This window comes from Mytilus trossulus, chromosome 4 (genome assembly GCF_036588685.1).
Source record: "Mytilus trossulus isolate FHL-02 chromosome 4, PNRI_Mtr1.1.1.hap1, whole genome shotgun sequence".
Taxonomy (NCBI): domain Eukaryota; kingdom Metazoa; phylum Mollusca; class Bivalvia; order Mytilida; family Mytilidae; genus Mytilus; species Mytilus trossulus.
The window spans coordinates 36,700,630-36,724,830 of NC_086376.1; the positions used below are offsets into that span (position 1 = coordinate 36,700,630).

General features: G+C 32.1%; 1 protein-coding gene and 1 long non-coding RNA gene across 2 annotated transcripts; both read right to left on the reverse strand.

Annotated features, from left to right (window-relative positions):
- Positions 1–440: 440 nt before the first annotated feature.
- Positions 441–2,255, reverse strand: LOC134713889 (uncharacterized). The gene is made up of 3 exons (XR_010106409.1): positions 2,238–2,255; positions 1,334–1,410; positions 441–533 (listed from the first exon to the last, which is right to left on the reverse strand). It is a non-coding gene; the product is annotated as an uncharacterized LOC134713889 (long non-coding RNA).
- A 14,934-nt stretch (positions 2,256–17,189) lies between these two features.
- LOC134715229 (uncharacterized) lies at positions 17,190–23,804 on the reverse strand. Its single transcript, XM_063577275.1, has 5 exons — positions 23,677–23,804; positions 23,038–23,123; positions 21,436–21,508; positions 19,488–20,208; positions 17,190–19,271 (listed from the first exon to the last, which is right to left on the reverse strand). The coding sequence occupies exons 2-5, from the start codon at positions 23,120–23,122 to the stop codon at positions 19,065–19,067; spliced, it is 1,086 nt and encodes a 361-aa protein (XP_063433345.1). The 5' UTR covers position 23,123; positions 23,677–23,804; the 3' UTR covers positions 17,190–19,064.
- Between the last annotated feature and the right edge of the window lie 397 nt (positions 23,805–24,201).

The window sequence follows — 24,201 nt, forward strand, 5'->3', positions numbered from 1 at the left end:
TACAACATCTACATTTTGAACGTCATTTATTATTATAAATTCAAACATGTGTATTGTTGTCATACATAATAGATTATGCAATTTTCCCTATGGTTTGCTCTTTCCGTTTAATGTTTCATTGGTATTTTTAGCTTGTCCCCTTTGGACCCATTGATATGAGAAAAATACACGAAACTCACTTTTTCTTCCACCTCCTCCTCCAATTATGCCACCTCCGCCGATGATTCCTCCACCTCCAATAATACCGCCGCCACCACCACTTGGCCATCCACCACCGCCGATTGCACCCCCACCAATGGCACCTCCACCTCCAATTATACCGCCGCCACCACTTGGCCATCCACCTCCACCGCTTGGCCATCCGCCACCACCTCCGATTGGACCACCACCAATGCCACCTCCTCCACTTGGCCATCCACCACCACCTCCGATGGGACCACCTCCTATACCTCCCCCTCCACTTGGCCAACCACCATTGCCTCCGCTACCCGCCCATCCACCGTTGCCTCCAATATTTGGTCTTCCTCCCCAGACTTTACATAAGCAAAGAATTAGTCAGAAATAATTACCTGGTCAACAATCTAGATTAACAGGTGAATCTTTGAAAACACGTATTGATGTAATAACAAATAAAAACAAACGTGTACTTTTTGTTCGATTTTCTCTAATTTGTTTGTTGGTTAAATTTTGTTATACAAATTAAAAACAGAACACTCTAAAATTTCAAAGTTGACACAGGTGATGTTATTAAAACAGACGCTGTTTATTAATTCATCCCAAAAGAATAACTAATTGATATGGTATAGCTCTAAAATTTCACATAAGATTAAAGTCAAGTTATAAAAACTGAGACTGCTACTTAAGACATACACCCTTGGCAAATAGCGCTGTTCAATTTGAGCTGGTAAATTACTTTAATTACAGAGTCGACTAAAATTAAGTGGTAATGACAGAGGCAACGTATTTATCCATCCAGAATAACAAAAATTGTGTTGATATGATTCATTTGACATTAAATTGCAATACAAATGAGAGGATTACATAGCTGTAAAAATATGTTTAATTCATCATTTTCTTTTTAAAAAACTGTCTGAACTATGACAATTGTTTTAAATCATTTCGCTGATTGTGATTTAGTTTTGATGGATTTCACTATTTAAATCTACCTGGAGTTTAATACTTTATATATACTTTTTAACCAGATCTTACGCCAACTATTGGTTTTAGCTCGTCAAATCGACGTTCAATTGGCCTATAGCAACGGGAAAGGATTGAGATTTATTTAGTCAATTTGTTTGCTTTGAATATGATTTATAATGTCTACAATACATACTTCCGCCGCCGCCTCCTCCATAATTGTTAGCAGCAGCAACACAGAACACACACACGAGGACAAAAAGATACTTCATCCTACAATTATTAAAAAAAATTCATGCATTGGAAGAATTGAGTGAATCCTGTACTTATCATATGATACAGAAACTTGTATTTAAATAAGCAATCATTGACAAGAAGATAAAAAAAAATCAGCTCATTTAAATGTACGTGTTGTGATATATGTCCATGTTACGAATGTGTCGCAATATTTAATATAACCATAATCTTATCCTCGTTCTGAGGAAAGAAACTTTAAAACTAACGACCAAGTAAGTAGCTATATATAGTAAACAGATATTTTATGAATATTTGTTTTCCTTTTTCTTTGAATGTATCGTATAATTAGCTCATGGGGGAAAAAAAACCTTTTGTCTTCTTCTAATTTGAAACAAATAAATTTATATTTTAAAAGCATGCATCTCGAAATACGTTTTGGTTTTAAAATAGATAAATCTTGTAAGAAAAAAATCGCAATAAAAAAAGACTAAGAATAACGGCTGTGATGTAGTGTCTTAGATCTGTAGTCCAAACTAGAGGGGCACATTTCATAATTGTGCTTTCAGTGCACCTTATTGTAATCATTGTTTATGTAAACTAGTTATCTAAGGTAAAATAACCTTTCAAATGTTTAATATTATTCTAATTTCCTTTTGAAAAATATTTTACAACCAAAATTTAACATATCTAGATATTAGAGTACATGAATTTATTAATATGCAGTTGTTTAATTTTTCATCTTTAAACAATATTATTAGGTGATTTTTTCCGGTTAGTTCCCATCAACATTAATTATTGGAAGATCGAAACAATTTTGAAATATCCATCATCAAATTGTATATTTTAATGAAAGAATTGCTTACCTTACAGTTCTGTAGACGTATGTATACTAGTGATTGCAAGAAGATCCTCCTTCATTTTATACTTTTAGTCTGAGGAAGCGTGGTCGTAAAAAAATCATGTTACATAAAAATTAACGCATTACTCAACATAACCATTCCAAATTAAGTAATAAACAAAAACTAATAGTTTTGTATCAATGTCATGTTGCAGTCTTTTCCTTTTATGTGTCAACAAGACGAAGAACAAAAGATAACAAGACCAAAAGTGCCCTATTACACAATGTACAATACACCTACATTCATCTTTTACAATCATATATCATTGACAGTTCGTGTGATGATGTTTTTTTTATATCTAGAGAATGCACTAATAAATTGTTTCAAGATTAAAAATGAGATCATCTGAAGAGCGTAAAGATTATTGAAAGCGTAACGTCTTGGTTGCATCGTACATGGAATTCATTGAACGTTGTGACCCCTGTAAGTCATCATTTTTGCTATTAAATTTTAAAACACATTTTCATTTTTTTTTTGGTTGAATTTTAAAAATCATCCGACTTTAAAATCTATTTTCTACATCAGCAACAATTCTGCATTAATCTATGAGTCTGCAACAGTACTATTAATTTAGATGATGCTGACTTAAAGACTAAGTACTTCTTAATGGTTACAAGGAGTCAAGCATCTCCAATTGAACAAAGCCGTCTAAATTATCATATTTATTTTGAGGACCTTTTTACGTTGGAAGAATCACTTATAATTATTCTTGTTTACAAGAAAGATCACAAGAATTAGTTAAAATTTGCATCAGAGATACTGATTCCGGGTTTTTCTCAGGTGTAATTTTAAATATTTTCTCATTTTTGATATCAAGTAGTAATCAGCTATTTTCAGAGGTTCTAAAAATTAAGATTCTAAGTCTTTCCACCTCAAGGGAAGGAAATGAGATTTTCAGAAGACGTGAGTTAGGAATCATGTCTTTGGATAACTTTGCAAAGTTAATGTTACGTCACTCAATGAAAAGGAAGCGTGACCTTTGAGAATAGTAGCTAGACCTAAGGGTGACCCTGGGAAATCATATTATCCGTGATATCTCGTTCAAATTGGCGTGATAATTGAGAAAGATCCACCAACTACTTTTATGAGAAAGAAAGTTAAGCCATCCTAAGGAAAACCATGACTGAACTCATTGATGACCAAGGAAACATAATTTTAATATAACATTGTATTAACAGAAATATTTGTATAGGTCACTGTATACAGAGAGTCATTTAATGTAAATGACAATAAGTTTTTCAATCAGGACATACAACTCAGTGAAAAACAAGAAATACTTTGTGAGGTGAACTTTCCTTTTATGAAACGTGTGTACGCTCTTACACACTGCAATATGGAATGTCTCACGGATCTAACGGATCAACAGTGGATTTTTTAAAATCTTTTCTCGAATGATTTTGGTCCTTTTGTTTTCAGCTCTGCAATATTGGTATGAGTTTGGTCATTTCTAAGAATTTTATGTACCAAAGTTTTATTATATGTATTCCCTAGGAAGGGAAAGAAAGGCTCTAGATGGGTAGTTAGCGACCAATCAGCTTAATCAATAAACATTTGGAAATAGCATATGCAGTTCTTGCTAGTAGAGCTAAAAATTACTGTTTGCTCTTAATAGTGATCCGCGCTTAACGGAAGGGAGGTTCATAGCATGTAATACTAGACATCTATACGATTTAATGCACTATCAAGAGGAAACATAATAAAGAAGGGTTTTATTGCAAGTAGATTTTGAGGAATTCTTCGATTATATAAAAGGGACATTTCAAACAGGGTTTAAGGGAAGGGTTGGGATCTCGCTAATATTTTTAACCCCGCAACATTATTTATGTGTGTGTCTGTCCCAAGGCAGGAGCCTGTAATTCAGTGGTTGTCGTTTGTTTATGTGTTACATATTTGTTTTTCGTTCATTTTTTACATAAACAAGGCCGTTATTTTCTCGTTTGAATTGCTTTACATTGTCTTATTGGGGCATTTTTTTGGCTGGCTATGCGGTATGGGTTTTGCTTATTGTTGAAGGCCGTACGGTGACCTATAGTTGTTAATGTCTGTGTCATTTTGGTCTTTTGTGAATAGTTGTCTCATTTGCAATTATATCACATCTTCTTTTTTTTTATATTTGTTCCGTTTTAAAATAGATTGTATTTAAGCTTTTCAAATAGATGCTTAGATTTATGTAATTAATTATGATATTTAACATTTTAAAGACTGTCGTTAAGGGGTGTAACTACTTGCTATACAGATGAAATGAAATCCAAAATTAAGACGAATGAATATAAATCGGAATGATGCACTCATTAATAAGTTAGAATATGACATGTTTCTTAATAGTAATTAAAGGTACCAGGGTTATAATTTTATACGTCAGACGCGCGTTTCGTCTACATAAGACTCATCAGTGACACTCAAATCAAAATAGTTATATACTAAGAACAAGTACAAAGTTGTAGACCATTGAGTACCCAAAATACCAAAGAGTTGTGCTAAATACGGATAAGGTAAACTTGATGGAAGCGAATATAATTTTTAGAGACTTTTGCCAGTTTTCAGAAACTTTTCATAGTTTCAGGATTACAAATCGATACGTCTTAAACATAATTTGTGAGAATCAGAATTAAAACATCGTGACTTGATTCTGTGAAGTATAAATAATCTAAATTAGACCACACAAAACTTGCAGGTTTACGGATTATATTGTTATTAATGTTTTGAGGGTATGCTCAATTTGAATTGAAGAGAAAAAATAATATCTGTATTTCAAAAGTTTTGAAGTTTGACAACATAGGAAGCTAACAATGCCTTAGGTTTTTTGTTCTTATAAGTCCTACTGTGTTTCCGAGCAATTGTTAACTTTAAAGGTTTATAAATGAGAACAGAACAGTTCTCAAGATATACTATCTATAGAATCAAATAGATTGATGTACAGATAGAAATATAGAGAAAAAATGTAATAGATTATGTTTTGTTTTTGATTATATTCTGGGAAGTTTCTAAGAAAGAAATTCAGAAAGCATTCAAAAGTAACGTTTTATTGTTGCTCGAACAATGAAGTGAAAATTACCAGGCAAGCTGAAGAAAAAAGAATATATTTTTGTTATTGATAAAAAAAAAAAGTTGCAGTTATAAAGACTGGAACTGGAACTGTTTCTGCTACTACAATACTTGTGACAAAAACTTGGCAGCAGAAACGTATTCATGTTAAATATTCTTTTATGTTTTTTTCCTTCTTCTTTCTCGTCCCTTATCTTAAATGTTAACCAGCAATTATTTTGTTTACCCTTTTTTTCTGAAACAAAGTTTTCCCATTCTGATCTGTTTTTAGAATTTTTTTTTTCTTTTAATGGACCCAACGTACGTACAGATAAACATGAACGAACGGCAGTTTATTCTTAACAAACAACTGGAAAAGTTTGCATATATATATTTGTTTATTTTTTAAGGATTCCTTATACAGCGTAAATGTAACTGTAAAAGCTATTTACTAAAATGATTGCTGGTTAATATGCATGATGAACTCGGATTTCTTTTCAACTGAGTTTTGTTGTTCGTATTTCTGTTTTTTTCTACATTGGCTAAAGATATATAGGTAGAAGGTTGAAATCTGTCAAGACTTGTTTTAACCACGATGATTTGTTGTAGCATGGCCCATGTCCGGACCATCTTGTCCATGTTAATCTTGTATGATTTTTAATTTAAGTTCATGTATATATATCGGAGTTTAGTGCGACGTTTAATATCACTGAATCAGTACACATTTTTGTTTAGGGGCCATCTGAAGCACGCCTCTGGTGCGGGATTTTCTCGCTTTGTTGAAAACCAATTGGTGACCTTCGGCTATTTTCTGATCTTCGGTCAGGTTATTATACCTTTGACATATTCCCAATTTTCATTCTCAATTGTATGATATTGGATGATAGATATTTACCACTTACTCTTAAAGTTTCTTAAATTCATCTCAAGATCTTTAAGTTACTAGTAGATAAATAGATATCTTTTTGTTGCAGACTTCTTTTTTCGGGTTTTGACTCACTGTTTAGAATAAAAACTGAAGTGTGTCAAGAGACTTAGTCATATAACGTGGTTTCCGATCATTTGTGACTTCTAATACATGGTACCAGGTGAAATACATTCCCCCCTTACCATAGTCAAGGCCGAAAATGGTTTCAGAAGTCATAACGAAAGAAAAATGTAAATACTGGATGACAAATGTAATTGTAATAGCGTAGGATAAGGTTTTGAAGATTCAACAACTTAAAGCAACACACCAGGTGTTCCTAGTATAGCAGGATCACCCGTTAGGTTTACATTGATAGTTTAACAGTTTTTTATGATGTTTTTGTCTACTGTTTTTTGTCTTTTCGTCACTTATTTTTTTGCCATGGTGTTTGTTTTCGACTTCCAGGTCGAATATCCATTTCATTTGATATTTTCGTCTACATAAACCTTAAAAACATGAGTAAGACCATATAGATGATCGATTAGAAAATTTCTGACATTTTCTAAGATGTTAAGTAAACATTCTTTTTTTTACTGTCTTGACAATAAGGGACGACATTACAATGTAGGATAACAAACTTTATATCATTCACATAGTTTTTTCACCGCCCCCCCAATCACAACCCCTTAACTTTATTTGAAAAAAATTGATTGACCAATATGGATATATTTAAAATTGATTCTGGACAAAGTCGCAGCAATTTTGACCCCCACCCCCAAAATATTTGATTTAAGTTTTTTTTTATCCTACATTGATCTTCTTATCTCGTCTCTAACATGGCCTGTCTGTCAATATATCATCAGTTATTGTTCTGCGGTCTGTATATTGTGTGATCTACTAGTATTATATAATCAAGTTTCTCTGTGATGAATGGTCTTGCGTGTGTTTGTGTTGTATTTCTGTCACGTTGTATTGACTTTTTAGCGGTATTGTTTAACATTTTCATATAGCGTGGGTTTTAGCTTGTCATCAAACCTGGTTCACCGTTTCATGTTTTCGTGAAATGTCCAGTACCAAGTCGTGAATATGGCATTTGTTATCAAATACATCGTTTCCATTACCATTGGCATGTGTATTTGTTGCACTTCAGTGTTCATATTGTTTCTTTGTTTTACTCTAATAGATGATGTGTTTCCTTTGGGTTTAGTTTGTAAACCGCATTTGTTTTCTCTCACTCGATTTATGACTTTTGAACACCGGTATAATACTGTTACATTTTTTTGAAATAATCTATGTCTCAAGAAGACGAAGTCGAAAAAGCTTAGGCGTGTTTTTTTTACGATGGCGACGCCAACAATGTATATGTTTTGTTTGAGTCAAGTTCATGGAGAACCCCTAGTGTTAGGTCAATGATATTTGGGATGCAGTTGTTGTATCTACTTTGGCTAATCTGAATTCCATATATCCCTCCTCCCAAACTTTTTTGAAACTTTTGCTTAATTTTCATGTATTAGTATTTTGAACGGGAACTATAAGGGGTAAGTCAATAAAGGCGACAGTAGTAAACCGCTGTTTGAAAGTCATAAATCGATTTAGAGAAGAAAAAAATCCGGGTTACAGACTAAAATCGAGGGATTAATTAAATGTCCCTTAGATATGGCTAGGTAAATGGAAATCATGTGCAAATATATTTGTATTTGATTTAGAAACAATAGTAATCAATATAACTGCATTTCGAAAGATCTTACGGTTGCAAAACCATTAACGGTACCATTTTGTCTCATGAACCTTATACACGTTTCGGGCAATAAAAGTCTCTTCAGTGATGCTCAAGGCTAAAATGTTTACAAATCAAGAAAACAATGACTAATATAAATTGCATGCTTCTTATTCGTTCACAATGTTTATTGTACCTCGAAAGATTCTTCTGTGTATAAAAAGATCCTTTGTCTAGAGTTTTGTTTCAAAAAAGTAAAAAAAATCAAATGTCAAAATCTAAAGCTCAAAGACCTCAAACGAATATCCATTCGTGTTCGGAGTAAATGTAGTCGTATGTTCGTGTGAAAAGTTTGTTTGATCAGTGTTACAAAATGAATGACGAGCTTGTCTTAATTTATTATCAAAGGAAAATTGCATCTTCATCTAAAATTCGCTTTAGCAATGAAAAATATTTTCAAGATTCTTATTCGTTATCATTAAAAGGGCCATATTCAAAATATAGTATTATTAAAGGACCATTAAAAATAGTTGTTCAAGCTATTATTTCCGTTCTACGATAATAAAGCCTCGCTTATTCATACCGCTTTCTTGGTTTTGTTGTAGCATGCACGTCAATCGTTTCGTACATATGCAGATATATATTTCGCCACAGTTATGTAATGATGTTACATCAATGCGGATAAAGGATAGTTAATATAGGATAGTCCAAAAACAAACCAGGTATATATATGAAGGAACACGGTGCACGCTGTTTAAGAAAGTAACAAGATCATAAATTATTATTGTTGTTAAAACGATGCATACGTGTAGGAATCACTAAATTGAAAATATAGATTACGAAAAAAAGGTCACAAAAATGAAGTCATATATTTGTATTTGAATTGACTAATAAAAAGACCAATATCAGGTCTGGAACTATTTTACATACAAGTAATTGTGGTAAGATGTACAATGGACCAAAACTGATCATTTATTTTCTTTGTAAGCCAAGACAAGACATGACTGCGTGGTACATGTAAAAACTGCATCAAGCCTTAACTTTGATTAAAAGCCTTGAACAATCTGACGAAAAATGTCCTTGAACATGAGTGTTGAAAAATTTCCAACTATCGATTAATAAGAAGACTGCTACGCGGAAGATGCAAAATGCAAACTTGATATAAGCACTTGCTATATGCTACAACTGATATAAGAAGTATATCCCCTCCAATATAAGTCTTTTGACAAATTGTTTACCTATCGACTTTCTGCGCAAATACAAAATGTCAATCCTGGTACATTTGTATATATAATTAGCTTACAACCACTGGGTCGATGCCACTCCTGGTGGAGTTTGTATTTCCTTGAGGGTATCACCTTCCCAGGAGTAAGCACTAAGTCTTCTGCTTTGACATGAATTATCATTGATGAGGTCTAATTGTAAAATAACTGTTTTCAAATCTACGAGTTTAAGTGTTTAAGCTGTATTTGGTTCAACTTTGAGGAAGTTATGGTCCTCAATGCTTTTCAACTTCGATTTTTATTTGGCGTTTTTATCTTTGTTTAATTCGAGCGTCGCTGATGCAATTAAAGAATGTCAATCCTGGTATCTATGTTCAATTTATTCATTAGACCAACGAATAGAATAGAACGGTTACTACACACAATCTTTTGCCGTTTACGACACAGGTGGAAATAGTATCCTCACTGGGTTTATTATTTCAATGCCAACATCCTTTAATCTACTTTGAAAAGTGTTGTATCATAATGTCAACATATGCAGACTGTCAGGAGTTCAGGTACCTGTAATTTACATATCTGTTTAATTCCATTTGGCACAAACTCTACATTAAACTCTTTGGACTTTGATGTATCTTTTTAATATTTCTGTGGGCTGTAATATCCTCCCAAGTTACTTGTTTGGATGAGATTTCTAGTACTAGAACTCAAATTGAACTTGCAGCAAAATAAAAATGCAATACACAATGAATGCAAAATAATATATTTCACTGATAAAAACATAATGAGAATTCATAAAATTCAAAGTTAAGGATTCCTCACTGGGTCAGCTTTTCGTCGCAATAAATAACCGCCACCTGAAGAAAGAAGAAAGAAAACTATAATTGAACTCAACAATTAAAATGTAAGAGGTGGAATTATAAGACATCATCTGACATTAATTTTTTGAATCATTTACACGATTCAGGATGGGAAAATTAAAAATTAAATTCAAATTTTTATATCACTTTATTAAGTATCTCTATCGTATGTGATAGTTATTATTTTAAATGTGTATTTTTGTCATATCAAATAGGCAGTTATCTCTCACTCTGTTTTTGTTCTTCTGGTTTGTTTAATATTTTATTGATAATGTTATGTTGTCTCTGCTTAGCCAATTAGCTTAGGAAAAATTGTACTATATTCTATTTTCTTAGATATGAGAGCAATAAATTTTGTTAAATAATTTGTAATTTCTGTATATTATAAGTATCCTAAAAATTTATACATTTTTATTCAGAATAACTCATATTAATCAAATGTTCATTTTTTGCCCTATATTTAAAAAAATTAAAAAAATTGCACTATTTACGTTTTCATGAAAGTTGGCACAAATAATCTTCTCTCGTAATCAAACCAAATGGCATTTTTAAAAAAAAAGGGGTCCATAACTCGTTTTCAAGTTAAATAAGTTTTAATGCTAAAAATCAGTCGAAAACTGATTCTTTTCCCGGTTAGCTATAGTTTGACGTCCCGAAAATAACAATTTGCGTTAGCAACATCATTACCTCCCCTGTAACTGTATCGTACGCCCTTAAAACAAAATTTAATCCTAATATCTATGATGAGTCTTTTTGAAATTTAAGTCTTCCATGCTCTAAAACTTCGTACTTCATTTTGTTTTTTGTTGTTTTGATTCTAGCTTGAATGATGAGTCTTAAACAGATATAATGCGCGTTTGGTGTCCAACAATTGATGCCGGTTATTTATAGATATTTTACCTAATCTGTAATGATCTGTAATCAATTCCATCTCTATGTCTAACATATAATGGACTGTGTTACAACTCTAGATTCTTATGACGAGGAAAGACACAATGCAGGTTGTCTAGTCGTGATATTCCAATAACATGTGTTTGAATTCCGGCAAGGTAACATAAAAAATGTGCTTCAACATATTTTGTAATTAAAATTGTTGTGCTGATTGTTAGTGTAATTTTGAATATGATATATGTTTTCAGCCGTGTATCACCTTCAGTGGTGTTCCAACGGATGGATCTGTCATAGAGTTTTTCCTTGAGTCAAAATCTCAAAAAGGCATTTTGAGAAAAGTAAACGAGTCTGACAAAAGCATGGAAAAATTGTCCAAGCTGTCACTTTCCGTACTGCCAAAATAAAATTCAGGGGTTTTATAACACCACCTCCGTGCTGTAGTGGTAGTATGCTCACCCCCGAAAAGCAGTCGTGGATTCTATCTTCGACCAGGTCAAATATAAAAATTGACAGTTAGTACTTGCTGTTTATCTGACAAGTACGCGATATTCATAAGTAAGACCAAAGACTGGACGGCTCGAAGTCAGAATATTGTGTCAATCTAGGGTAACAAATCTATCTGTGAAACAAGTATACGAAAAAGCATGATGATCCAGTGTTGTACCGGCAGGTTTCATATTCATATCAAATAACAATGTTCGCGACCTGAATATGCATTTATTTATTTTACAGGACTTTGAACAGCCCTTCATCCTTTTTATTCTATTTCATTTTCACATTCAAAGAAAATATGCCAAAAAATATATAAATGGGACAATTTCCATTTTTCATTTTGTAATGGTGGAAGTGTTTTGTGGTTTTTTTTCTTCTAAACCTTGGGTAAATTTTCCGATAACCATTTTTGTTTTGATACAACACAAACAATGAATTTATCTCAATAACTTATCAATGATACCAGGATTTAAATGCTGTATGCCAAAACGCGTCATGTCTACAAAAGACTAACCACTGACGATCGAATAAAAATAATAAAACGGTCAAATAAAGTAAGACGTTTAAGAGTTAGAGAACCCGAAATTTCGATAGGAATGGCGGAATAAAGCTAATGCAATCTACTCTTGAGGTAGAAAATCAGTGAAGATACAAAGATGAAAAAAGATAATCCACCGACAAGTTGTTTAAGCGTCAGTCTTATAGATGTACTCCTGGTGCATATATATAGGGACCATCGACTTGAAAGTAAAGATTAAAGCAGTGTCTCTATCGTCAGACGGGGAAGAGGTTTGTAAATGCAAATGAATATTCAAAATAAATTAAATGCAAAAGAATATATATATATATATCACTGATAAAAAACATAACGAGATTTCAAAAAAGATAAAGTTGTACAGATCGTTAGGAATCCTCACTGGGTCGTCACAAGTTCATCACAATTAGTATCGGCCATCTGAAAGAAAGAAAAGAAGCATTAGTTTTACTCATATAATTGATATCAGATCAGGCCTTCGATTTTATATTAAATTTGTATTGTCTATACGTTTTATAGCTTACTGTTTAGTTCCGGTATTCGTTTTGATCATTGTTAAAGGTCGTGTAGTAACCAATTGTTAATGACTTTATTTTGATCTGCTGGACAGTCGTTTCATTGACAATTATACAACATTTACATTTTAAATGTAATTTATAATTATAAATTCAAACATGTGTATTATGTCGTACATATAGATTGTGCAATTTTCCCTATGGTTTGCTCTTTTCGTTTAATGTATCATTGGTATTTTTAGCTTGTCCTTTTAGAACCCAGTAACTTGGAATAATTTTATTATATTCCCTTTGATATGAGAAAAATACACGAAACTCACTTTTTCTCCCCCCTCCTCCTCCAATTATGCCACCTCCGCCGATAATTCCTCCACCTCCAATAATACCGCCGCCACCACCACTTGGCCATCCACCACCGCCGATTGCACCTCCACCAATGGCACCTCCACCTCCAATAATACCGCCACCACTTGGCCATCCACCTCCACCGCTTGGCCATCCGCCACCCCCTCCGATTGGACCACCACCAATGCCACCTCCTCCACTTGGCCATCCACCACCACCTCCGATAGGACCACCACCAATACCACCTCCTCCACTTGGCCATCCACCACCACCAATACCACCTCCTCCACTTGGCCATCCACCACCACCTCCAATTGGACCACCTCCTATACCTCCCCCTCCACTAGGCCAACCACCATTGCCTCCGCTACCAGCCCATCCACCGTTGCCTCCATTATTTGGTCTTCCTCCCCAGACTATACATAAGCAAATAATTAGTCAGAAAGAATCACCTGGGCAACAATCTAGATTAACAGGTGAATCTTTGAAAACATGTATAGATGTAATGACAAATAAAAAAAAATGTGTTGATATGATTCATTTGACATCAAATTGCAATACAAGTGAGAGGATTACATAGCTGTAAAAATATGTTTAATCCACCATTTTCTTTTGAAAAAAATATGCCTGAACTAAGTTAGTGATATGACAGTTGTTTTTCAATCATTTCGCTGATTGTGATAACGTTTTTACTTTTTATGGATTTCCCTTTTTGTTCAATACTTTAGTAATACTTTTTAACCAGATATAATGCCAACTATTGGTTTTCAGCTCGTAAAATCGACGTTCATTTGGCCTATAGATACGGGAAAGGGTTGATATTTTATTTAGTAAGTTTGTTTGCTTTGAATATGATTAATAATGTATACAATACATACTTCCGCCGCCTCCTCCATAATTTTTAGCAGCAGCAACACAGAACACACACACGAGGACAAAAATATACTTCATCCTACAATTATAATAAAAAACCACGCATTGGAAGAATGGAGTGAATCTTGTACTTATCATATGATTCAGAAACATAAATAAGCAATCATTGACAAGAAGATACAAAATCAGCGCATTTAAATGTATGTGTTGTGAAATGTTTTCCATGTTACGAATGTTTCGCAATATAACCATAATCTTAACATCGTTCTGATGAAAGAAACTTTAAAACTAACGACCAAGTAAGTAGCTATGTATAGTAAACAGATATTTTATGAATATTTGTTTTTTCTTTTTCTTTGAATGTATCGAATAATCAGCTCTTGGGCCAAAAAAAAACATTTTGCTTTCTTCTAATTTCAAACAAATAAATTTATATTTTAAAAGCATGCGTCTCAAAATAAGTATTCATTTTAAAATGGATAAATCTTGTAAGAAAAAAATCGCAAGCGTCCCGTAAGACATAGAATAACGGCTGGGATGTAGTGTCTTAGATCTGTAGCCCACACTAGAGGGGCACATCTCATTAGTGTGCTTTCAGTGCACCTTATTATAATCATTATTTATGTATATTAGTTATCTGAAGGTAATGTAACCTTTAAAATGTTTAATATTATTCTAATTTCCATGAAAAAAATATTTTCAAACAAAAATATAACATATCTAGATTTAAAGTACATGAATTTATTTACATGCAGTTGTTGAATTTTCATCTTCAAACAATAGTATTAGGTGATTTTTTTTCTGTTAGTTCCCATCAACATTAATTATTGGATGATCGAAATAATTTTAAAATATTCATCATCAAATTGTATATTTTAATGAAAGAATTGCTTACCTTACAGTTCTGTAAACGTGTGTATACTAGTGATTGCAAGAAGATCCTCCTTCATTTTATACTTTTAGTCTGAGGAAGCGTGGTCGTAAAAAAGTCATGTTACATAAAAATTAACACATTACTCAACATAACCATTCCAAATTAAGTAATAAACAAAAACTAATAGTTTTGTATTAATGTCATGTTGCAGTCTTTTACTTCTGTATGTCAACAAGACGAAGAACAAAAGAGAACAAGACCAAAAGTGATCTATTACACAATCTACAATACACCTACATACATCTGTACAAGCATATATCATTGACAGTTCGTGTGAGGATGGGTTTTTATATCTAGATAATGCACTAATAAAACTGTTTCAAACATTAAGGGTGAGATCAACTGAAGTCCATTAAGGTTATTTAAAGCCTAACGTCTTCATGGTTTATTCCAAATTTCCCAATTTGATAAAAATGACGCATATTTTCCCAATAAAAAAAGGTAGAGGTAGTTTTGAAAAAGTCAACAATATCACTGATCCCCACCCCAACTACTGTTGGCTAGAAAAGGACAGGGAGGTGGTACGGTTGTTCTACGTTGACGAATTTCATTCATATTGGTACATCCCCACCCCATCCTTATTTTTATCTAGAAAAGGACAGGGAAAGGGGGGTAAGGTCGTTCTACGTTGACGAATTTCATTCATATTCACATAAATTACATGCGAGTACTCAGTATACGTGAATAAGCACCCTACGTCAATGAGGATCCAATATAGGACATAAAGAGGGCAACAAGCAGTCTTCAACAATGGACAAAATATAAAGACTGTTTTGAGAGTATTATAATTTGGACTTCGTTAGATATTTTTCAACAAATTTATAGTTTTACATTACACATGCAGTGAAACATACAAAATAAATTGGCATTATGTTTTTATGTTGTGCTGTTACACAACTGTTCTAAAGGGTTACACGCCAAAACATGCCAAATATCTTATGTGTCTGTAGTCCAGTGGTTGTCGTCGGTTTATGTCTGTCATATCTGTTTTTGAAATTGTTTTGTTATAAGCAAGACGGTTATTTTTAAGTTCCAATTGATTGTTGACATCACTGCACAGTCGTCCCATTGAAATCACACCCCATCTCATTGGTTTTTTTTTATACTAGTAATAGTTAATCTCTTAAACTACTTAAACATTGATGTGGCAACATGTACACATCGGTAATAAATTTAGAAAAATAATACATAATAACGTACAGTTTTGTTTTTTTGTTGTTGTGAAAATATTGACCTAAGAACTGTCTTTACATCTCTATCAGACAATCGAAGTTTCAGTTGGTATAACATGTATAAATCTTCCGGTCTCAATTTGCAGTGTTGTTCATTTGTTTTGGACGTTTCCATATAATGCAGCATGTCAGGTCAAATATCTCGGCGTTTGGATCTTTTTATATGGCCATAAACCGGACTTCTATTAGAGAGGCCAACAAATTGATGTCGATTGACTCTGAACAAAAATGTATAGATGTACCGATTCAATTCAATAGTCTATTCTCACATGCCTGAGATACACTTCAATATTTATTATTCATTGAAAATACAATGAATATATGTGGAATCATTTTTTAGAAAAGTTGTTCTTATGGTAATGACCAGATGAAAATAAACACAGAAAAGCGCTCTGGACCCTCTAGTCCTTTTTATTAGGAACGTCGTGTAACGCTGAGTGGCACCAATACCGTGCGTAACGTCTCACTGTTGTTTGTCTTTTTTCGCCATCTATTTGTCAGTTCGTTTTCGACTTTGAGGGATTATCCCTTATGTATCTTACGCCTCTATTTTACCGTAGTTTAGCCTTAGCCTCGTATACTATATTTGGAAATTTGTCTGACCATGACTTCATTTTCATCGTTCATTAAGCAAAGTATAGGTTTCCTGGTCGTCTGTTTCTCAGATACTTTAAGCAATAGGCCAACTATATTTGATGTACATGGTGTGTATGTTATGATTGTAAGTTGTACATGTCTGTCAAGATCATATCTATCATATAAATGACCTTATTTTCATGGTTCATTGGTCAATGTTAAGTTTTAGTGGTTAGGTTTGTTTTTGTATGTCTCGCATAAACCCTATCATTAAAGACTTCAGGACAGGTTCTGCTTGATATCTCTTTTGATAATATTTGTATTATGGTGTCTGTCTCATTGACATTTATTCCTGTTATACATATCTGTTGGATTTAATTGCTGTTTTCTCCTTTGAATTGTTTTACATTGTCTTATCAGGGCCTTTTATAGCTGACTATGAGATATGGGCTTTGTTCATTGTTGAAGGCCGTACGGTGACCTATAGTTGTTAATGTTTGTGTCATTTTGGCCTTTTGTGGATAGTTGTCTCATTGGCAATCATACCACATCTTCTTTTTTATATCCTCACATATATATATATCTATATTGGATAAAAATAAGACTATATTTCTTTCCATAATTTTATTCAACAATATTATTTACATATATATCTACAATGTAATTGTGCTTTGGCACAGAGTATTCAGCAAATGAGGTATAAAAAAACTAGAAAAGTACATAGAAAAATGGGTAAGCTGTCAATATTTTTTTTTTTGAAATACAGAATTATTATCACATACAAAAAATAGTTTAAGATGAGAAAAAATTATGAGAGAATCCATTTCAGATTATGATTTGTATTGCTAAAAATTCAGCTTAATCAATATCAAAGACACCTTTAATATAATAAACAATTAGTTTATTCCCTTGAAAAAAAGTAAGAAAAAAAAATGAATTAACCAAAGAATATAATTGCACTTCCCTCCAGAACAAAGAAAAAAAATAACATGGAATGAAGTTCAAGATCTGAGTAAAAAGTTTAAACAGTTTTAATAACAGGAAAAATATTCAATCAAATATGAAAAAAAAATTACATAAAATAGTGTTCATTTGCAAAATTTCTATCTGACAAAACAAAATACAGATCTGTTTTTTAAAAAGTCCAATTTAAAAAAAAAAAGTTTTTAAACATTTTTGAATCTGAATTTACAAATCCAAAATGATGCATAAACCACATTGCTCTTGCTGAAATGATCTCAAATAGAAATTTTTTGAATCCCAGACCAAAATACCGGATCACACCCTCACTCTTAAAAAGAAAATTAAGAATCCCAGACCAAAATACCAGATCTAACCCCTACCATTTCAAAGAAAATTTTGAAGCCAAAAACAAATGTTAACTATCTGATTTGTAGCAGGTCAAGTTTACGGTCTTATTCCATACACGCCAGTGACTTACGACTTTATCATGCAAACAAGAGGTCGCACCCTGTCTCCAAATCATGTAGTACTGATGCACAATTTAATTCTGTGCTGTTTTGGTAAAATTTAATTTTTGATGAATAGTTTTTAGAGCAATGCAGTTTTTCACCAGTATCTTAAAAAAAATGAGAAAAATATGAAAGCCCTTTTTCTCCCCCACTAAACAAAATATGAAAGATATAGACTTATTTTTGGATTTAAATTGAATTTAATCTGATTTAAACATGAATAAAAGTTAGATCTCAGTGACCTACTTTTGCCAGAAGGGCAGCCCCTACATATCAGACTCAATAAACTGATGTAATACAGTAGTCTTTCAACTTGACCAAATTCAAATATAATTTAATACACAGTGTCAGATCTAACTCTACTATAAACATAGTTGGATTTTATCATTTTAAACTATACTAGTAACATGCAAAAAATGTCAAAATTTTTAACTTAACAAAATGTAGACTAAAAAAAAGAAGATTGTCAGATGATTGTGTATAGGATAGTTAAAATACAGATGTTCATGCTTTGCTTTATACAATGATCTGAAAATGCTCTGCTCTAATTTCTGTTTTAAAGACCTTTCATGATCCTTTTGTTTGTCATTATGATGCTGAACACCTTCAAAAATTTGGAGGCAGAAATCATTGGCTATAAATGATATAATACCAAAACATAGAAAAGAACAAGTGTTGTCATATCCTTGTAAGCAAAGCATTAACACTTGATCTAGTATGACTATAAACTAAAAAGATTGAACCAAAAAAAAAAGTTCTGGTAATGAGATTTTGAAACGAGAAATTTGATTTTTTTTTAAATTTCTGATTTGCAATAATCTAGAGTTCAATATGGAAGGTTGAATAAATGGTTTGGCATCAAGGAAAAGATTAACCAATCTGACTTATAGAATTAGTGTTCAGAATATTATTTTTTTTAAATATTTTAATTTAAAGAAAAAATCAAAAGCTAAGATAGTACAACTTAGCATAAAAATACTGCTATGTATAAAAGAGCAGGATATAGATAAATTTTTTGAATTTGATTCCCTGAGATATAAATATATACTGAAAATATTAAAACATAAAAGTCACCAAAATATATATTATATACATAAATCACTCTATATAGGCCAAACTAATATCAGCATTTATACTGAAAATTGTTCAATAATTCTAAATTAGTGATCTGAGTGTGAGAAAATGGAGTAGACTGGATTTAAAAACAAAATGTTGGTCTCTGCTGGATAGTAGGTTTCCTAGCTGCACGCCTTGGTGCAGTTCTTCTGGACTCACAAGATTGCTTTGGTACAATTTTGGATTTATCCATCTTTTGAGATCCTTTAACAATATCAGGGAGCTTGAGAACCTCTGATTGTGTGCCCACATCTTTCCTTGTAATCACTGGCTTATTCTTGTATATAACCTAGAAAAAATGGTAAATAGATTAATGTAATTTAATAAAATAAGATGTTTGCTTAGATGCCACTTACTCCCATTGGTATTTTTTTTTATTTCCTTAATATGACATTTAGAAGGGAATATGAAGATTTTTTCAATGACACTTGGGATAGTCGCAAACAATTAAATATTGATAAGTTATAGATATGTATAAACAATTAAATAATATATTTTATCTTACCTGTCTGACAGTCCTCTTATCAGACTGGTTCCTTTGACCATTTAGTGTACCAGTTTTATTTGGATGTATTTTTCTGTTATCTCTTACAGAAGAAGCTGGTCTCACAAACTCATAATTCTGCAGGATAGGTGTAGTGTTGGACATCTTCGGTTCTGGAGCCTTCATTCTCCTCTTGTTACCAATGTTGATATCAGTACAGTTTTCCTTAGCTAAAGAATTTATGTTGATACCTTTTCTTGGTGCTTTTGGTGCATTCTTGAATGGTGGCAAAACTTTGCACTCGCCAAGTTTTGACAGATCAAGAGGAGGAACATCAGGCTTTTCCTTCTCAGAATTTGACACATCTAGCTTTAATATTATGAGGGAAATCTCAGCTTGCAAAATAGCAATGCGCCTTCTTGAGCTTTTCTCCTTCTGATTCAATTTATTATATGCCATGTTCAGTAGGTCGACCTCTTTGCTCTTGGGTTTGTTCTGCCCACTGCAACTAGCCAATTCCAGCTGTTTCTCGACGTAGTGCATCTCATCTCTGAGAACTGTGTGTTCATTTCTGATTTTATTTATCAGACATAGGTTCATTTCTTTGTGTGCTTTCAAACTCTCAATATCATTCTCAATGTTATCCTGGAGGCCGTTTATAGCGTCATCTAGTTCCTTATCGATTTTGATTTTATCAATATCTGCATCTTCATGTTTATGCTTCTTCAAAATATTCAGTAATCTATTAAATTAAAGAAATTATAATCAGTTATAAAATGAAAATAAAACAGTATTTTTAATCAACAACTGTCAACATACTAATTATACCTTGGAAATTTCCCCAATTTTTTTTTATTTTAAGGGGGCTCGCGCGTCTAAATCAATTTTTTTATTTAATATAGTTTCGCTAATTTTTCTATAAATGGACTGTATCTTACCCCTAATAGAAAAGTAAAATAAAATTGAGGGGTCACTGATCATTTACACTCACTATCTGCCTTCGAAAGAAGCATATATTTTTGTAAAGGTACTTTTTTTCTGTTGAACTAATAGGAGAAAAAGAGGTAATATCTAAATAAAATAAGAACCTTATTACAGAAATCGCTTAAATTTTACAATTATTTAATTTACATAAACAATGAGATGTGGTATGATTGCCAATGAGACAACTATACACAAAAGACCAAAATGACACAGACATTAACACCTATAGGTCACCCTACAACCTTCAACAATGAGCAAAGCCCATACCGCATAGTCAGCTATAAAAGGCCCCGATAAAACAATGTAAAACAATTCAAACAAGAAAACTAATATTTAACACATAAGCAAACGACAACCACTGTATTACTGTATTATGTATAGCTTATTTGCAAACACTATTAAAAAATATAGGTCACGGATGTGTAAAAAAAGATATTTCAATTTTAATGCTAAAAAGAAATTTTTGCACCAAAGGGGGAGATAATTTGGAGCTTTTTAATGATATTAACTTTTTTAAAGTCATCTGGGGTCAAACCGAATCGATATTTTGGTTAATTTTTGTATCATATCATAAAGTTATAACTAATAGTGTAATAAAAAAAAATTGTTATGAAAAAAACAAATGTTTAAATTTTTGCTTAAATTTTGTACCCGCGAGCTAATATTTTCAATTTTTGAGATATCTTCAATAAATTAACAAAATCATTTCATTTCACACCTGAAACTCATGTGTTTGTGTGAAATTTTATTTTATTCTGAGGCATACTCAAAAATCTTAAGCTTCCAGTGACTTAAGTTTGATGCTTGGAGTGTGGTTAATGTCAGCCTATACATGTACTGTCAGAATGAAAAAGAGACAAAATTTTGGGAACATCTTATTGATTTTAATTGGTAAGTAAAGTTTGATACCTTTTAATTTTAAAATTATACATTGTACCATTACACAAGAAATATTTATGAGTTTTTTTTCGCAAACCTCACTTACTCTTTTTCCTTCTTCTTGAGTTCATGGGCATGTGAAGTTGTATCAAGAGCTCCAGGAGTAGAAAATGCAGTTCCTGAAAAAATAATCTCTGTTAAAAAACCCATTTAAGAATGAATGAAAACTGCAAGGTATGAAAGCATTTATTTTCAGATTTGATCTTTAAATTTTTTCACAATAAAACTTTGAAAAGATGATGAAATTATGCATGTTGTCTTGGGGTTTCTTCTTCTAAAAGTGCAGTGTCTGTAAGAATGAAAGAAATTGTAAGGTAAATTTTTTTTTTCTTCAGATTTTCATTTTGCTTCTACAAGTGCTGTGTACACTTAATTCATTCACAAACAAAACTTTAAAAATATGATAAAATTATGCATTTTGAAATAAACAACTTTAAAAGTATCATCATAAAAACATACAGTCCTGTTATAAAGGTGAACACTTTTAATTTTTTATATATAGGTATTGAAAATTATAATAAGCAAATAGTGCAAATTTCAAACACAAAGAATTGAAAAAAGATGGAATGTTTTCTTTTAAATCTGTAGTTTAATTTCTTACTTATTTATATAATATAGTTAGTAACAATATGTTAGAAAAATGTGAAATAACAGATTAGGCAAGATTAGTGAAATATTTTCTCTTTCATAGCATTTAAACTTTATAAAAAAACTTATTTATATATATAAAAAAGGGTGTATAATAGCAAATTATATAAATGACACAGAAACATTATCACTACCCATTGAAAAATGTGCAGTGCATCAAGAAAATTAAGGTAGATGTAGCATAAATATAGAACAAAGTGAATAAGGTTAATTGAAATGTAAGAGAATAAAGACAAACATGCAACATCAAAAAGAAAACATCTAAAATACCTTACATTGAACACTGAATTATCTCCCCTTTGCTGGAATTGTACAAATTGAAAAAACTGATCATAAACAGAAAATGTTATTGTATATATTATATTACTGGTATCTTTTAAACTTTTCAATAAAAGTTTTGTTTTTAAATGCTATTTCAAAGCCTAATTATATAAAAAAAAAACACATATTAAAAGTCTTGTACATAAATAGTACAGAATTATCTCCCCTGATCTGAAATTTCTGCAAATCATTTTGCATTATTTAATTCAAAAGCCATTATTCAGTTCATTGCAACACACAAATATAATCCAAACTCCTTTCCTTTTATACTTTATTTTTTTTGTTTTGTTAAATTCTTTAAATTGATGCTCACACTTGTGATTGGTTGACTACATCAAATATGAAAGTTGAGAAACATGAAAAATATGTTCAATAGGTATTTTTTACAGAAACCTACACAGCTTATAAGAACATGGGTGTTTTTATTACCATTATATACTAGTACTTAAGTTATGTAATTGGTATTATAAGATATATATATAACCACTGTATATAACATTTCAGCATATTTAAAATCCATCTAAAAAGTAACTATGCCTCGAGTCACATCATAGACTCTAACTGTAACTAGTGTAGTTACAAAAAAAGTTAACAGTTTCTGTTTGACCTACTACATTGTTATTTAAGGTTTGATTAATACAAACCATTTGATAAGGCTTTAGACTGACAATTTACTCACTCTTTTTCTGAGCAAGGGTCATGTCATCTACACTTTCAGGTGATGAATTCCAAGATTTGCGCACTGGGGCTGGAGAAGGAAACATTCTGAAACAAAATAAGATTAAAATGCTTTTTGTGAAAAATTTTGATCTGGAAAGTAGCCCAAATAATCATGTCCATGACGTCCATATTAATTTGGCTTTTGTTTCTTTGACGCCTTCCTGCCTTCAATGATGGATAAATTAAAATCAAAAGTGAAAACTACTCTCAGCATGGAGACAGCTAGCTAAGGAACCGTAGATCTTAGGTCCTTATGTTATGTTTTGACTATTTGCGGACCATAGATATAAGAGATACGGTTCCGCAGCTAGGAGACAGCATGATAAATAATAATAATATATTTGGACTGCAGAGAAGGTTGGTGACTGGTCGGTACCGTAGGGAAGCGTTTCATCCATGATTCCTTACAACTACTTTACTTGTATGATGCTGATAAAAGATATTTAAATTAGTTTCCTTGAGTTTAGCAATTTTTAAAGGTCCTCCTGTTCAGGCTGTTGTCAGCAACACAAACAAATAACATTATACATGTGTAAACAGACTGAATATCAATCCTGATGACGTATAGGAACACACGTAAATGAAATGTGTTACTTACATGGAAAACAGTGAAGCTTTCTAAGATCCTCTGCGGCAATTTTCGACAATAAGTTAAGAAATCAGATTCGATTCTTATGGTTCTTCCACGTTCTCGTAGATCCGGTGGCAGAATGAGGGTTACCTTCAATGACGTAACAAGACGTTTACTCTTCGCGCAGGAATAAAATAATGCATGGGAGAAACTTAATTATGATTTATTAACACATAAGATAAAGAACTGTTTCTTCTTTCCTATTATCTACCTGTTTCGATTTTATTTAAATTTAAAATGCTTTGTGAAATAAAGTGATCAACAAAAGTATGGCGTAAGAATATTATATAATATAAAGTTCGTGTATTGTGACGTTATTTGACGTTGACCTACAGGCCAACAAGTGTGGACACATATCAGTGTGGATACATATCAGTGTGGATAGTATAAAAAAAGGGGGAGGGTAGTATAGTTGGATGTTTAACAGAGTTTTCTGATAAAGAGGTAAATATTTTAAACTGTGGTGCATAGTTACCACCAACCTGTACCAAA

Excerpts from the sequence above, each read along its gene's own strand:
- LOC134715229 (XM_063577275.1), bottom strand. The coding sequence starts at position 23,122 with ATGTTTCCTTCTCCAGCCCCAGTGCGCAAATCTTGGAATTCATCACCT. Across the intron at positions 21,509-23,037 it reads GACCCTTGCTCAGAAAAAGA|GAACTGCATTTTCTACTCCT; the intron begins GTGAGTAAATTG and ends TTATTTTTTCAG. Across the intron at positions 20,209-21,435 it reads CTCAAGAAGAAGGAAAAAGA|ATTACTGAATATTTTGAAGA; the intron begins GTAAGTGAGGTT and ends TTAATTTAATAG.